At 39.1% G+C, this 14,116-nt stretch overlaps 1 protein-coding gene across 5 annotated transcripts in view; it reads right to left on the reverse strand.

Moving 5' to 3' along the window:
- CDON (cell adhesion associated, oncogene regulated) overlaps nucleotides 1-14,116 on the reverse strand; it is a 121,429-nt gene that overhangs the window by 30,123 nt on the left and 77,190 nt on the right. For all 5 annotated transcript variants that reach the window (XR_014002356.1, XM_081171613.1, XM_081171612.1 and 2 more), the window contains 4 exons: nucleotides 5,974-6,110; nucleotides 3,581-3,853; nucleotides 1,414-1,560; nucleotides 737-880 (listed from right to left, as the gene is read on the reverse strand). Coding sequence is in view for 4 of the 5 variants with exons in the window: in XM_081171613.1 (XP_081027739.1) it covers nucleotides 737-880; nucleotides 1,414-1,560; nucleotides 3,581-3,853; nucleotides 5,974-6,049 (640 nt within the window). In the remaining variant the exon portion in view is untranslated. The remainder of the gene's footprint in view (nucleotides 1-736; nucleotides 881-1,413; nucleotides 1,561-3,580; nucleotides 3,854-5,973; nucleotides 6,111-14,116) is intronic.

Below are 14,116 nucleotides of genomic sequence, written 5' to 3' on the forward strand. Positions count from 1 at the left end.
TGGCTTCCTCCATTCTCATCAAGGCATTATGTTTCTATATCATTTTATAAACATGCTAACATAACCACCCACTGTTGACCCTAGGCTGAGTGAAGATGTAACATTTGATTGTACAGTAGTTTGTTCCCTTCAGCCTGGTTAAATTTCCAAACATTTGCCAGGCATAGCCAAGCTAAATCTTAAGTAGTACACATTAGTAAGATGTGCTTATCACTTTTCCTTCTTCATTCATTTCTCTGCTTGCAAACTGCTTTAACCATAAGAATCTACCTTACACGAAGCCAGACTATTGGTTTATCTAGCTCAGTATTGCTTATCATGTCTGGCAGCAGCTCTGCAGGGTTTCAAGGTGTGGGCATTTCTTGGTCCTACCTAGAGAGGCCAACTTTTTCATGCAAAGCATATGCTCTGCCACTGAGTTGTGGCCCTTTGCAATGGTCTGCTTGATGCAGATGCAACTCTTTAAAAGGGTTAATACTAACTACAATTTACAAACACACTCCAAATTATGTTTTCACATCCATAGTAATAATTTAGATTCAATGCTTAACCATGGTTAAGGAAAACTGGTTATGCGTTGCGTGCATAGTACCTGATACTTTGACAGGGCTTCCTCCAAACTGAACTTTTCAAAGTGCAAGGTATGAGATTAAGGGAACTTGCAGTGGTAGTCCTTGGTGGTTTATGCCCTATGATTTCATGGAACAATTTTAGTCCTATCACATTCAATACTCACTGCTGATTATGAGCTTATGTCCATTGGGTTCATGTTTAAGATCATCAGTGACTGGGTTATATGCTGCACACTTATAGAATCCTTTGTCATCTGAAGATACATTCAAAATTTGCAGATTTCCAGATGGGAGAATTAGGTAGTTTTCTAGGATAAAATTGGGTTATTATTAATTAAGTTGCTATGGACTGATTTTCTACTCAAGTGTGCAGATTAATCAGTGTTTACTGAAACAGAAAGATAATGTAATGACCAAAGCTCAAATTACTGTAGCAATTCCTAATGGTCAGGAAACAGACAGAAAGTGAAATCCCTCTCTCTCTATATATATATACAGTGGTACCTCGGGTTAGGTACTTAATTCGTTCCGGAGGTCTGTTCTTAACCTGAAACTGTTCTTAACCTGAAGCACCACTTTATCTAATGGGGCCTCCTGCTGCCACCGCACTGCCAGAGCACGATTTCTGTTCTCATCCTGAAGCAAAGTTCTTAACCTGAAGCACTATTTCTGGGTTAGCGGAGTCTGTAACCTGAAGCGTATGTAACCTGAAGCGTATGTAACCCGAGGTACCACTGTATCTACCCAGAATTAAATTCTATGGAGTTCCATGGGACTAATTCTTTGGTAAGGGTGCACTGGACTGCAGCCATTTAGATCTTTTTATTACACAGTGTCTTACCTGTTGATTGTTCCAGCCATTTCCCTCGTACACGGAAACGAATATGTGCCTCTGGACTACTTTTGGGTGGCTTGCAACTGATTAAAGCAGTATTCCCTTCTTCCGCAACAATTGTGTTCCTCACTGAGGTCTCAAAATCATCAAGATCTAGAAGAAAATGTAGTTCTTTCTTTAAAGGTTCAGAAAATACAGCAGGATCTACTTCCAAAGTTTTGGGTTTAATAAAAATGGGGTGCTCAAGTCCTGATCAGAGGATATTTCTCAGGAGAGAATGTCAATGCAGTAACAATGAAGGAAAACCTTAAGTTCATGTGTGTCCTTCCCTTCCCACTTTACTAAGCACAGAAATTAAGGTTCCAGCATACAGCCCAGTTTGAAGTTTATTTTCTACAAGCTCTCTGTATGTGCGCGCACATATGTGCGGGGGATGAATATACCTATGTCTGAATATCCATTGTTACTGTATTGACTGCCTCCTGAAGAGCACCATCCAAAAATTCTTCTAACCTTTTCGACCTCAACAATGCTATATGGGCAATCAGAGAATTTCAATTCTAAATGAAAGGTAGGATGAATTCATTCAAAGCATCATTTAAAAAACCTTTCAGTTATTTTGCAATAAGGCTAAAAGGAAAGGCTAAAATACAAGAACTAGTGGGATACTGTTATAAAATCAGATGCAACAGAAAGGGCATGTAACAAGAACAGAGTACATTTTGATCCAGCAATGCAAGATAATTAGAATAGCAGAGTTGAAATTTGACAATGTGTAGAATATAGTGCTGTTGTACAGTATTGCCATGCCAGTTTTCATTGGCTAGGTTTGCACAGTACATTAAACCATTGTTAAAACAAATTATGACTGAGTTTGAATGAGCAGAGTTGCTGGTGCATACTGCTGAGAGTACAGATGTCTTCTTCCTCCCCTGCTCCTGCTGTACTGTTGGGAAATAAGCCATGATCTGGTATGTCATGTTATCTGAACCCACTCTTGTGGTTTGTTTCTCTCCAAATAACTTTGGCTTCCACATCTTGCTCCTTTGGAGAAAAAACAACTGGGTTTGAACAACATGACATGCAGCGGCAAGGAAGAAGTGAAGTGCTCATGACTTCAGCAGCATGCATGAACATGCTGCTCCACACTGGTTTCTTTTAACTATGGTTTAATGTGATGTGTGAACTGGGCCACTGTTTTGTACAATTCTCAGCTTATGTTACAGAGCTGCTAGTTCACTTAAATGCCAATTCACCTACCAGTAGCTCCAACCTTTCCCATTTTCACCTCCAAGTGGTACAGTACACTTAGATATATTCACAATTTATTGCAACCAGTAGAGTTTGTCAGTGCTAACTGACCTTTATAAGCTCTCAAGGGAATCCTGCTATGGGTCAATACTCTACAAAAACACTTACCTGTCTCAATTATGAGAAACTTTTCTCTTATGGGTATTTGGGATATGCTTCATACACACAGCATCTTTATAAAGGAGATTCTTTAACTCAGACTTACAAGACAATTCAAGCAGCTTACTTCTGATTCCCAAAAGCCAAATCACCCTCAAGTTGGAAATACGTTTGAAAACAAGAGGGGGAAAAGTTTTCAAAAGACAAATATAAGCATGGGATGATTTTGTTGAGGCCTTTTAACTTTCATTTAAGATTGTATATGCAAATCTAATTTTTTTACAGTTGATTATGGTTTATAATGTAAATTATGGAAATTCCCAGGGAATTAACAAGTTTTCTTCCCCTCCCCTTTCAATTCAGGTAAAACTGATCAAACTTGCAGCATCTACCTAAAAACCAGGGGGTATTTGGGTAGGCCTTCAGATAAAGATTTCTTCATTTAGCACAAACTCCCTTTCTAGAACATGTTTATAAATTGTAATATGAGGACTGATTTTTACTGGAAGAAATTAGTAACTGTTTCTTTCTATATTATGTAGTTAACTTCAAGAGAAAAACACAAAACAGATATTTTGTTTTACTATGCGCTTCTAACACAAAGGTCATCCCTTAGTCCCATATAAGGCATATTTAAAAACACATAAATTCCTCCCAGATGTTAAATTCATGGATGTGGCAAACGAAAAAATGGGCAAAATAAAAGGAAACGTTATAAAAGGGTAATGTGCTCGGTTTTACCATAAATAAAAGTATAACTTACAGGCAATGGATACTGTTGCAGGCCTGCTGATAATTGCACCAATGCTGTTATTGACTATGCATTGGTATACACCTGAATTTGAAGGGCTAAGGGAGAAGATTGTAAGGTATCCTGGCTGTGAGTCTACTTGCTCCACTTTCTTGTGTAATTTCTCTCCATTGAATAGCCAAGCTACATGAGCCGTGGAGGGCTCAGCAGTACAATGAAGCTTTACAGTTGCACCAGGTTTCTGGATGGTAGAAAGTGGCTCAGAAACAAAGTGAGGAATCAAATCTAGAAAAGAAAGAAACACACACTCAGTGCAACCAATTCCTTTAGCTGTTAGCAGTTTGAGTATGTATGAAAATGTGAACTAAACATTTGGTATGCTGCAGGTTATATACAGTGGTACCCCGCAAGACGAATGCCTCGCAAGACGGAAAACCCGCAAGACGAAAGGGTTTTCTGTTTTGGAGGCGCTTCGCAAGACGAATTTCCCTATGGGCTTGCTTCGCAAGACGAAAGCCCATAGGGAAATCTCCGGGGACCTCTTTTAAATGCTGGTGGTGGGGAGCAAAGCCTTTCCCCCCCTCCAGCCTTCAGAAGAGGTCCAGGAAGGCCGGCGGGGGCCGAAAGGCTTTGCTCCCCACCGCCAGCATTTTAAAAGCAGTCTGGGATAGCAGGGAAGAGCTTCCCGCTATCGCGGACGGCTTTTGAAGGCAGGCGGGGGGGAGCAAAGACTTTCGCCCCCCGCCCGCCTTCAGAAGAGGTCCAGGAACTCTTCTGAAGGCGGGCGGGGGGCGAAAGTCTTTGCTCCCCCCTGCCTGCCTTCCCAGGAGAGCTTTTGAAGGCAGGCGGGGGGGGCAAAGACTTTCGCCCCCCCCGCCCGCCTTCAGAAGAGGTCCAGGACCTCTTCTGAAGGCGGGCGGGGGGCAAAAATCTTTGTCCCCCCTGCCTGCCTTCCCAGGGGCTTTTACATCGCCCCGGACAGCGGAGAAGTCCTCCGCTGTCCCGGGCGATTTTAAAATGCCGCCCGCCAGCATTTTAAGATCGCCCCGGACAGCGGAGAAGTCCTCCGCTGTCCCGGGGTTTTTTAAAATGCTGGGGGTGGGAAGAAAAGCCCTTGTCCCCCCATCCCAGCCTTCAGAAGAGGTCGGGGGAAAGACTGTCCCCGGACCTGGTCTGAAGGCGGTTTCCATAGGAACGCATTAATTGATTTTCAATGCATTCCTATGGGAAACCGTGCATCGCAAGACGAAAAACTCGCAAGAAGAAAAAACTTGCGGAATGAATTAATTTCGTCTTGCGAGGCACCACTGTACAGTACAGTGGTACCTTGGGTTCCGGAGGTCTGTTCTTAACCTGAAGCACCACTTTAGCTAACGGGGCCTCCTGGTGCTGCCGCGCCGCCAGAGCACGATTTCTGTTTTCATTCTGAAGCCAAGTTCTTAACCCAGGGTACTATTTCTGGGTTAGCGGAGTCTGTAACCTGAAGCATATGTAACCCGAGATACCACTGTACCGCAGTTTAGCCCAAAGGCCCGCAAAGCCGTGGAAAACATTAATACGTATTGATGCAAAAGAAATATGCAATAAAGGTACAATATAGAAAACACAACAATCAAAAGAATATAAAATAGTGTCAGGATTTTCAATAGGAAACATCATGGGAGGGAGGGAATCCCATAGATATTTTTTTTATGTATCTCCTACAAATACAGACCAGTTTATACTATTTCAAGATTTATATCCAGCCTCAATATTTATACATTTTTTACTCATAAGCACTACAGACTGGAACAGAAAACCATTTTGAAGCTAAACTTTAGCTCAATATGAGCATTTTTACCACTCTCAAAATCAAGTACAGTGCTAGACTGACAATGCAGAAACCGCTTTCTTTACAGTGAAGCCAAACTATTTAATATACAATGACCTCTGATCACCATATGTGGCATCATCAAGTTTAATTCTAAATCCTTTGACTGATTTTAAAAAACTCAGTTTTAAATACAGAAAGTAGTAGAATAGTTTAGCTTGATTATCATATATTAACAGACACTTCAGGTACTTATATCCAGGAAGGTCTTTCTGATCCAATTTATCTGTCTGTATCATTGATATGAACATATCCACACGTGTGGTTCACTTTTTCTGCTTCTTGTAAGAATACCGTATCTCTCTTTAGAATCCATATTAGTGTGCAGTCTTTGATGGGATTTATCCACGCGGGTGGCACAGTGGGTTAAACCAGAGAGCCTGGAGCTTGCTAATCAGAAGATTGGCAGTTTGAATGGTTAGGTTGTGCCCAAGTGAGGAGCACATAATATAGGGGCATGGCAATAGAGATCAACCACCAAAATGTCTGGAAGAGAACATTAGGTATATATGACAGTTTAGGAAGGTGAACTTACCTGAAGCTGTAGTTGAGAAGCAAATGGTAACTATAAGAAAAAGTAGTTCTTGTAAAGGTCCAGGATCAGGATGCATAGTGCCAAGTTAGAAAGTGTTGTGGCAAAGAGCTTCAGATTAATGAGAATCACTGAAGAGCCTACAAAAGAATAGGCATGTTATTATTATTACAATTAATTTATTAATAGCCTTCTAAATAACTGTCTCAATGTGATTTACACATAAGAAAATTAAAAACTGTTTAAAACACAAAAACAAATACATTTAAAAGAATACTAAAATCCTAACAAGTGAACACTTGTAGTAAAGACCCATTTATCCACCTGGAAAAGCCTATCAGAACCAAAATGTCTTTAATGGTTTCTTCAAAGTACAGATAGTGGACACCTGTCATATCTTAACAGGAATGTTATTTGATAGAGCAGGGGTGGCCACACTATTATTTACTCAATCTGTATACTACATCCATAGATCTTTGGGTGGTTCACAGCATAAAAAACAAAATTAAATACACAAAATACATTTTTAAAATGAACAAAAAAAAAATAAAAATAAACCAATAACCCCCCTCCTCTCCTACAGATCTTATCTTTCATATTTTAATATTTACAAGTGTGTAAATATAATAACTGTTTTACAAAGGAAATTCTCTCAGATGTCTTTTGTCTAGTTGGCTTTTGTTAAGTTTTTAAAATCTAAAAATAAGGTTGGTTATTTCTTCATTCCATAATTGCTACAGTACCATTTCCACATGCTTATATGATCCTGACAGACATATTAGTGGGCTAATTGAATCCCATCGTACAAAATGAAGCTGTACCTGCTATTTAAGCAAATACAACATTTGTATAACTTAGCTACCAAGGAATGCCTAACAAGGAGGAAGGAGCAGCACATGTTGGAGGCTACTATTTAGGTATTTATTTTATTACTACTGTTTTTCATCTGTTTTTCAGATATGAAACTGTCTTGTTCCATTTCCAGCTCCTGAGTTTCTCCTCAGCATCTCTCAGTGCTAGGAAAACTCTAACCTGCCCTTCCAATGCATTTGCTGTTGTAAAGGCAGTACACAACAGGTAAAAACAGGAAAAATCAAACCTACCACTACCACAAACCAATATAGCAGCAGCAGCAGCAACAACATTGTTGTTGTTGTTGTTCCTTAACAGGGACTCAAGACAGCTTTCAGATACGTAAATGTAAGAACAGCTAAAAAGGCTGACATAGCAGATAAAAGTAATCTAAAACAGGGGTTGGCCATATTAAATTCATTAATCAGGTATGTCAAATGCCTGCAGAATAGAAGCATTCTGATGGGACAGTAAGATGAGGCCAGAACGATTGCATGAATAAGATGTAATATGGTACAACCAAACAGATGTGAATGATACACTGAAGTTCGTTTGAGGGAAGGCCTACTTCTTTTCTGTCATATGGAAAGGAGTGGGGCAGGGGGAAAACCACTCAGACCTGTGCTTTCTAGGAACAGCACAAACAGAAGTGTGGGTGAGCCCTATGTTGCTTTCCTTATCAAAGAAGGCCATAAGAGATCTCCAAGTTGCTTAAGGGAATTCAGTTTTTAGGAGTGAAGTCTTTGCATGTGCTCAACACACTGCATTTACATTTTCAGCTCTGTTTTAAACAGATGTTACATACTTTTCACTAACTGTTTCCAACTGCAGTACAGTTCTGGTGTACCTGAAAGTCATTTTAGGATGAACAGCATGCCTAAAGGGGTGGGTGGGTGTAAAGGTGTCCTGTACTGTTTTTGTTTACTCCAGAGGTATTGCTAGCACCAAATCTGTCAATTATTTTCCATGTCTAGTAAGGAAAGGGTTTTTTAAAAATGGCATAAAATGAGGTATATAATTGCTGCATTAGAATGTCCAATGTAGAAGTGAACTATACTCAACCAGCAGGAACTCAACATTTTATACTACCATTTGCTGGGTAATTTTCTTACTGAAAAGAGAAAAACTCACATAAATAATCTAAGGTATTTAGTTCAATTTTATTTGTGATACTTTAGATTTCAAGCTGTACAGATGGAAATAACTGTATAGAAAGAGTTTATTTTTCATTTATTCAGTAGTAGAATCACCTGAGAAGTATGTGAGAAGTAAACATTTAGAGAACTTTAAGAGGATGAGAAGCAGTGTTTTCTCTATCTGCCAAATCCTTCTACCATCTATTTATGTAAAGAGTGTAGTTGAAACTACACTCATCATCAACTTTACCCAGTTATTTCACAGGCTTTGTATACAGAAAAATTTCAAAAGTCATCCAGTGGACCATATACATATCTATGCTATACATACTCTTTAATGTATTGATTTTCTAGGATTGTCTTTATTTTTAAAAATCAGTGTTGTATTAAATGGAACATGGTTTACAAAACATCAGTTGTATTCACATAAGAAACCATCCAATGAAATAAACAGTCTGAAGTGGACTTTTGTGTTTTTTGTTGCTACATAGTCAGGCTATATGCTCTTAATCCTACTTGTCAAAAATGGCTACAAAATGGTTCATATCGGACAATGCATGTGGTGGGAAGCACTGTGCACAAATGAAAGAAAGTACAGGCCCTCCCTTAGTTTTACAAAGGGAGAGACACACATGCAGAAGGGACTAAAAGAAAAAGGTAGGGGAAGAAAAGGGTAGAGGAAAATCAAGAGTTTGATACTGCCAGAATGAAGACACCTAGGATCACTGGCCTTCCCTTGTGAATATTCTGGTTGGAATAGAACCTGTGAAACTACTCAATGGTCCTTAGTGCTCTGGTAAGTGAGGGAAGCCAGTGTCATCTTCTTCATACAACTGCAGTCACAGGTCCTTGTAGTTGGTGTAGAGTTCTTTCCATTAGGGAGATGGAAAGAAAATATGGCCGATGGCTAGGGCCAGACTAGTCCTCCCTTTGCCATGGTGCTCTGGGATGGAGAGGGGTACAAGCTCCCAGTGGTCCTCACTCTTCTGGCTAGTGATAGAGGGCAAAGCATACTTACACTTGCAGTTGAAGTCAACCATATGTTACATTCCCCAATGCTTTTAATTCTAAAAGAGCAAGGTCACATCTACACCATAAAGCACTCATATCAATTTAACAGCTGTGACTTCCTGCAAAGAATCCTGGGATGTAGTTTGTTTTAGGGTGTTGACCTCACAGACCTGCAATTACCAGCACCCTGAGCAAACTTCAGTTCCCAGGATTCTCCATTACCCGCCCTGAGCCCGGCCTTGGCTGGGGAGGGTGGGGTATAAATAAAAATTATTATTATTACTATTACTATTGTTGTTGTTGTTGTTGTTGTTGTTACTACAGTATAAGAACTTTAGATGTAAGTTGTGGATGTGACCTAAGTTTCTAGCCCATATATTTTGAAGGTAAGTTTTAATGTGGTGGGCAATGCCTGATAAAAATCCATGATTCCTGAATGCTTGCCATATTAAATTTTCAGTGGAGCATGAATGCTTAATAAAATGTATTATGAAAAGTAGAAGAAGCAGATTCACGCAACTTGTACATGTCACAAATTTTACTGTTTGCTATAAAACTGAACATCCAGAAAACACCCAGTACTATTTATAGCAACATGTTTAATAAGAGAAAATAAATTATGTTGCTTTTCAAGAAGTTTACTTTATGATGGCTTATTAAAGAATTTCTTTACTCCCACTTTCTCTTCATCCAGTAACCACTTAAGTGGCTTTCTGACCAGAATTTATTTATTATTGGCAGATTAGTTTCCATATAAAACAAAATGTCATGTATGTTAATTTCTCTATCAGAAAATAGTAATTCACAAAAACAAAGGGCTTCTGATTTAAGCATCATCTCAATCAGGGCAGCTAAGCACTCATCATGAACTACATTTTGGCACGGTATTTATTTACAAAAGCATTTTTATTTTTGAGGGCAGCAAAATATTCTGCCTTTCTACCATTCGGACTATGAGGCAGCTTACAAACAAAGCAGTATCAAACATCAGTAGAATTCTAGCCATTTCCCAAGTAACAGCTGTGTTAGTCTTTTGTGGTTCTGGCATAAGTATTTGTTGTCTTTAGTCTACCTCATCAAACATATGAAGTGTTACTCCAAGTTACAGGTAGATACACACATATTTACAAGCATATACCCCATTGAGAGGGACTGTAAAAACTAAGGTCAAAGGAAAATGAAATGCAGAAAAAAATAGACAGTGATCATTACATACTTGACAGTGGTAATTCACAAAGTGTACTTGATGACAGAAATTCTGGCACTGGAAAGCTAATCTGCCTCTGAAGTCCCTTTGCTTTAGGATGGGCACTTTGAGATCATTTACAGAAATATCTCCCCAAATGGCTTTTGAATAATGTCATTTCTGGTGCCAGATTTGTGTTCACTTATTCTTTTGCACAGAGATGGGTTTTTCCGCTGTAGAATGCAGAAGGGTATTGCGGGTAGATTTTTCAGTTTGTTTATTAAAACATTTCTATTCCACTTTTCATATACAGAAAGAAATACCAAAGCAGCTCACACAATAATAAAATGTAACAAATCCAATAAAAATAATCAGTACAATCATCCCAATGACCAGTATTAGTAATATTAAGGGTCAGGGAAAAGATGAACAGATATGTCTTCAAATCAGTGGCAGAAACACCCCAAGGTTGGTTTTTCCCTGATTTCAGTGGGAAGAGCATTTCATGTGGTACGCGCCACAAAGGAGAAGGATTTCCTTGCACAACCAGCAATCGGATCTCTGTGGTTCATGGTACAGTGGTGCCTCGCAAGACGAAAAGAATCCGTTCTGTGATTCTCTTCGTCTAGCGGTTTTTTGTCTTGCGAAGCAAGCCCATTGACGGATTAGCGGATTAGCGCTATTAGCGGCTTATTGGATCAGCTGATAAGCGGCTTAGCGGCTTAGAAAAGGGGGGGGGGGAGGAAAAAAACCCGCAGGAACTCGCAAGACATTTTCGTCTTGCGAAGCAAGCCCATAGGAGATTCGTTTTGCGAAGCACCTCCAAAACGGAAAACTCTTTCATCTAGCGAGTTTTCCGTCTTGTGAGGCATTCGTCTTGTGGGGCACCGCTGTACAATCAGGAGGGTTCCATCGGCAGACTGCAGTGAGTGACTATACTGCAGTAACTGCAAGTCTGTACAGGAGAATGGAGTCCCTCATATATCATACTGAGAGATAAGCAGGTGAATCCTAACAAGTTCAATATTTTGTTTTTTAAAAGTCAAAATAAGTAGATAGTCTGACCAATTAATATTAATTGCCATTAAGCTCAATAAGCAGCAGAGTCTTCACACTGTACTGAAAAGACCACAAACTTGACACCACACACACACATCCCTGGGAAGAGCTCCCTACCTGGGTTGCCACTACTAAAAAGACACCCTCCCTGATCACAGATGTCAACTTGAATAAAATATTGAGGGGGCCAGGTAAGCCGCACTCTGCATAACTGATCACATGACATGGCACATGCACACCATTTGAATGGCAATGCCAATCAACCTTCAGGGGCCCGCCTCCCTAAAATATTTTATGGGGGGGGGGGCTAAAGGGACCTCACCCCCTAGGAGATGGTCCCTATGTCCCTGATAGTTACTTGTCTCACTTCATTTCAGAGAAATATTGACTATGAGCAACTTGACTGGAGTTAATCAGTGCATTAAGACAGAGTTGTTCTGCCTGGCCTTTGGCTTGGAGCCAATTTGATTCCCTCCCTCTCTTTCTTTTTTCTTTTCCTTCTCCTCCTGCGAGGAGGCTACATTTAAATATTTTAATGTTGCAATATTTAATGAATTTAAATTTTGTTTTTAAGTTGTAATCATTCAACTTGTTTTTATTATTGCTTGTAAGCCGCTCTGAGCCCGGCCTTGGCTGGGTATAAATAAAAATTATTAATTATTATTATTATTATTATTATTATTATTATTATTATTATTATTAACCCTAGGCAAGTGCCCAGTAAAGCTGAAGAATCATGTCATTAAGATGGAAGACATAGATGGAAGTGTGTACCATTTGCATATTGGGGCTGATCTCACTCTGATGATTCTTGTACTGTAAATATTATCACCCTGGAGATAATATTTAATAATAGTGTGGATCCTGGAAGGACCCTACAACAAGTAAGCTGCTAAGAACAGTTCCCTAGGTTCACCTTCCTGAACCTCCCAGCAACATCCATAGTCAATGGTATCAAATTTGACTGAAAGATCGGGGGGGGGGGGGTAAAGATTCATTGTATCCAGATCTCTACAACAGCATAGGTCATCTACCAGGGTAATCACAGTACCGAAACTCAGCCTGAAGCTGAAAGGAAAGGCCAACAACTTCGTTAAGTGACAGGTGTCCTTTCATTTGTCATCACTGATATCTCTATTGATCATTTCAAGAGGTCAAGATTTAATGAGTCTACAGATTGAAGTCTCCTCATCTGTACAAGTTGTAAATCTTCAAGAAAGAGGCAGCATGAGATGTTACATTTTTTCAGTCACAGAATATTACTTTGGACATTAATCACAATTTCTAATATTCCAAAATCTGGATAATTACTTATTCCTTATTTATTATGTTAACTGTCCATAGTGAACAAAATTCTGAACTGGAGAATTTACTGCAGAATCGAATCATCACTACAGTATTTATATTTAGCTTTAGTTCAGAATGTCAAATCAAATGAGTGAACAATATTTTTAGAGATATTTGCAGGAATTTCTGCAGTTAACATTACAATCCTAGCAAATATTTGCAGATCATTTTGTGCACATGATTAATACATTGTTTTGTATCATCTATATATCTAGTGATTTCTGCACTGGAATATATTTTAGGCCCTTCTACTGATGTGCTTAAACAAATAAGCAAATCATCCATTTAAAGTAGCACCAAGTTTTCAAAAAAAATCAAAAATTAGTAAGATCATGATTCCACTCCTAGAAGCCAGACAATATTGCTTTTGTTACCCCAGCTCTAAAATGAGCTTTTGATAAGTGGCTAATTTGCTTTAGATGAATTACAACAAAGCTTCTTTGCCCTTTGAGAATATTAACCGAATGAATAATAATCCATCTATATGGCACTCAACAGTGTTCAACACACTTCAGGTACATTTTTTATTGTCATAATACTTTAAAAATCCATGAATGTATGTCAGTACTATCGACATATTATGGATGTGAGGGGTGGAGAGCTGAGAGAGGTAGCAAATGACAGCACCAGTGCAAGTCAATGCCTTTGAAAAATGGAGGATTTTAAAAAAATTTTGTGACAGATAAATTTCAACTTATGAAAGTTGCTTATTTCATTCTGTTGCAATTTCAGAGTTTTGTATGATCTTAATCTGTACATAACATTATGTGAAGAAACATCTTATCACACTGCCCCCCTTGCATCAATGAAAACCCATTTAGATTCCTCTACATCTGTCAGGAACAGAACACGTTTTTAAAAGTGAAAATTGATCATTACGTTTCCCACTGAGCCACCTTAAAAGCAAAAGTAGAGACGTCTACATTATTTAGAGAAAGGTATTTCCTTAGTCACTGGCATTTCCTTAGTCACTGGCTCCTCCGTGATTCTCAAAGCCTTTGATCACAGTTTTCATGCTGTTTCGTCAGACCTCAGGAATACAAGTGTAACAGCTGGCATATGCAATTCACTAGGCCTTATTTGTTTACAAGGAGTGGTTAAACATCAGCTAGGAGCAACTGACTTGCTGCCCATCAATTTTAACTGCTAACCCCAGGGTTCATTTCTTCACTCTTCTGAGAACTGTAAAATCTCTCAATGCACATTCATGTACAATTGACACTAATACATTCTCTCTCACAGGGCTGTGGGTTTGGGATTTTTAAAAAGTTGCTGTGCATTAAACACTGAAAGGGAGACTGAAAAATCAGGGAAATGTAAATTTAAGCAGATTTTAGATGCTTAATAGACACTACCAACTACCAAATTATACCTAGGAAATATAGCACCTTTGGGGTTTGTTACCCTACGTCCCCACCTTTTCACAGGCTCAATCAAGTCGGCCAAGCATGTAAACTGATCCTGTCGCCAGCAAAAGCATTTCCTTTCACTGTGGTCAGCCAAAAACAGAGAAGAAAATGGAAATGACTTGAAGTTATGGCACCAAAAAGACCAG

Source organism: Podarcis bocagei, assembly GCF_964188305.1.
Source record: "Podarcis bocagei genome assembly, chromosome: 15".
NCBI lineage: Eukaryota > Metazoa > Chordata > Lepidosauria > Squamata > Lacertidae > Podarcis > Podarcis bocagei.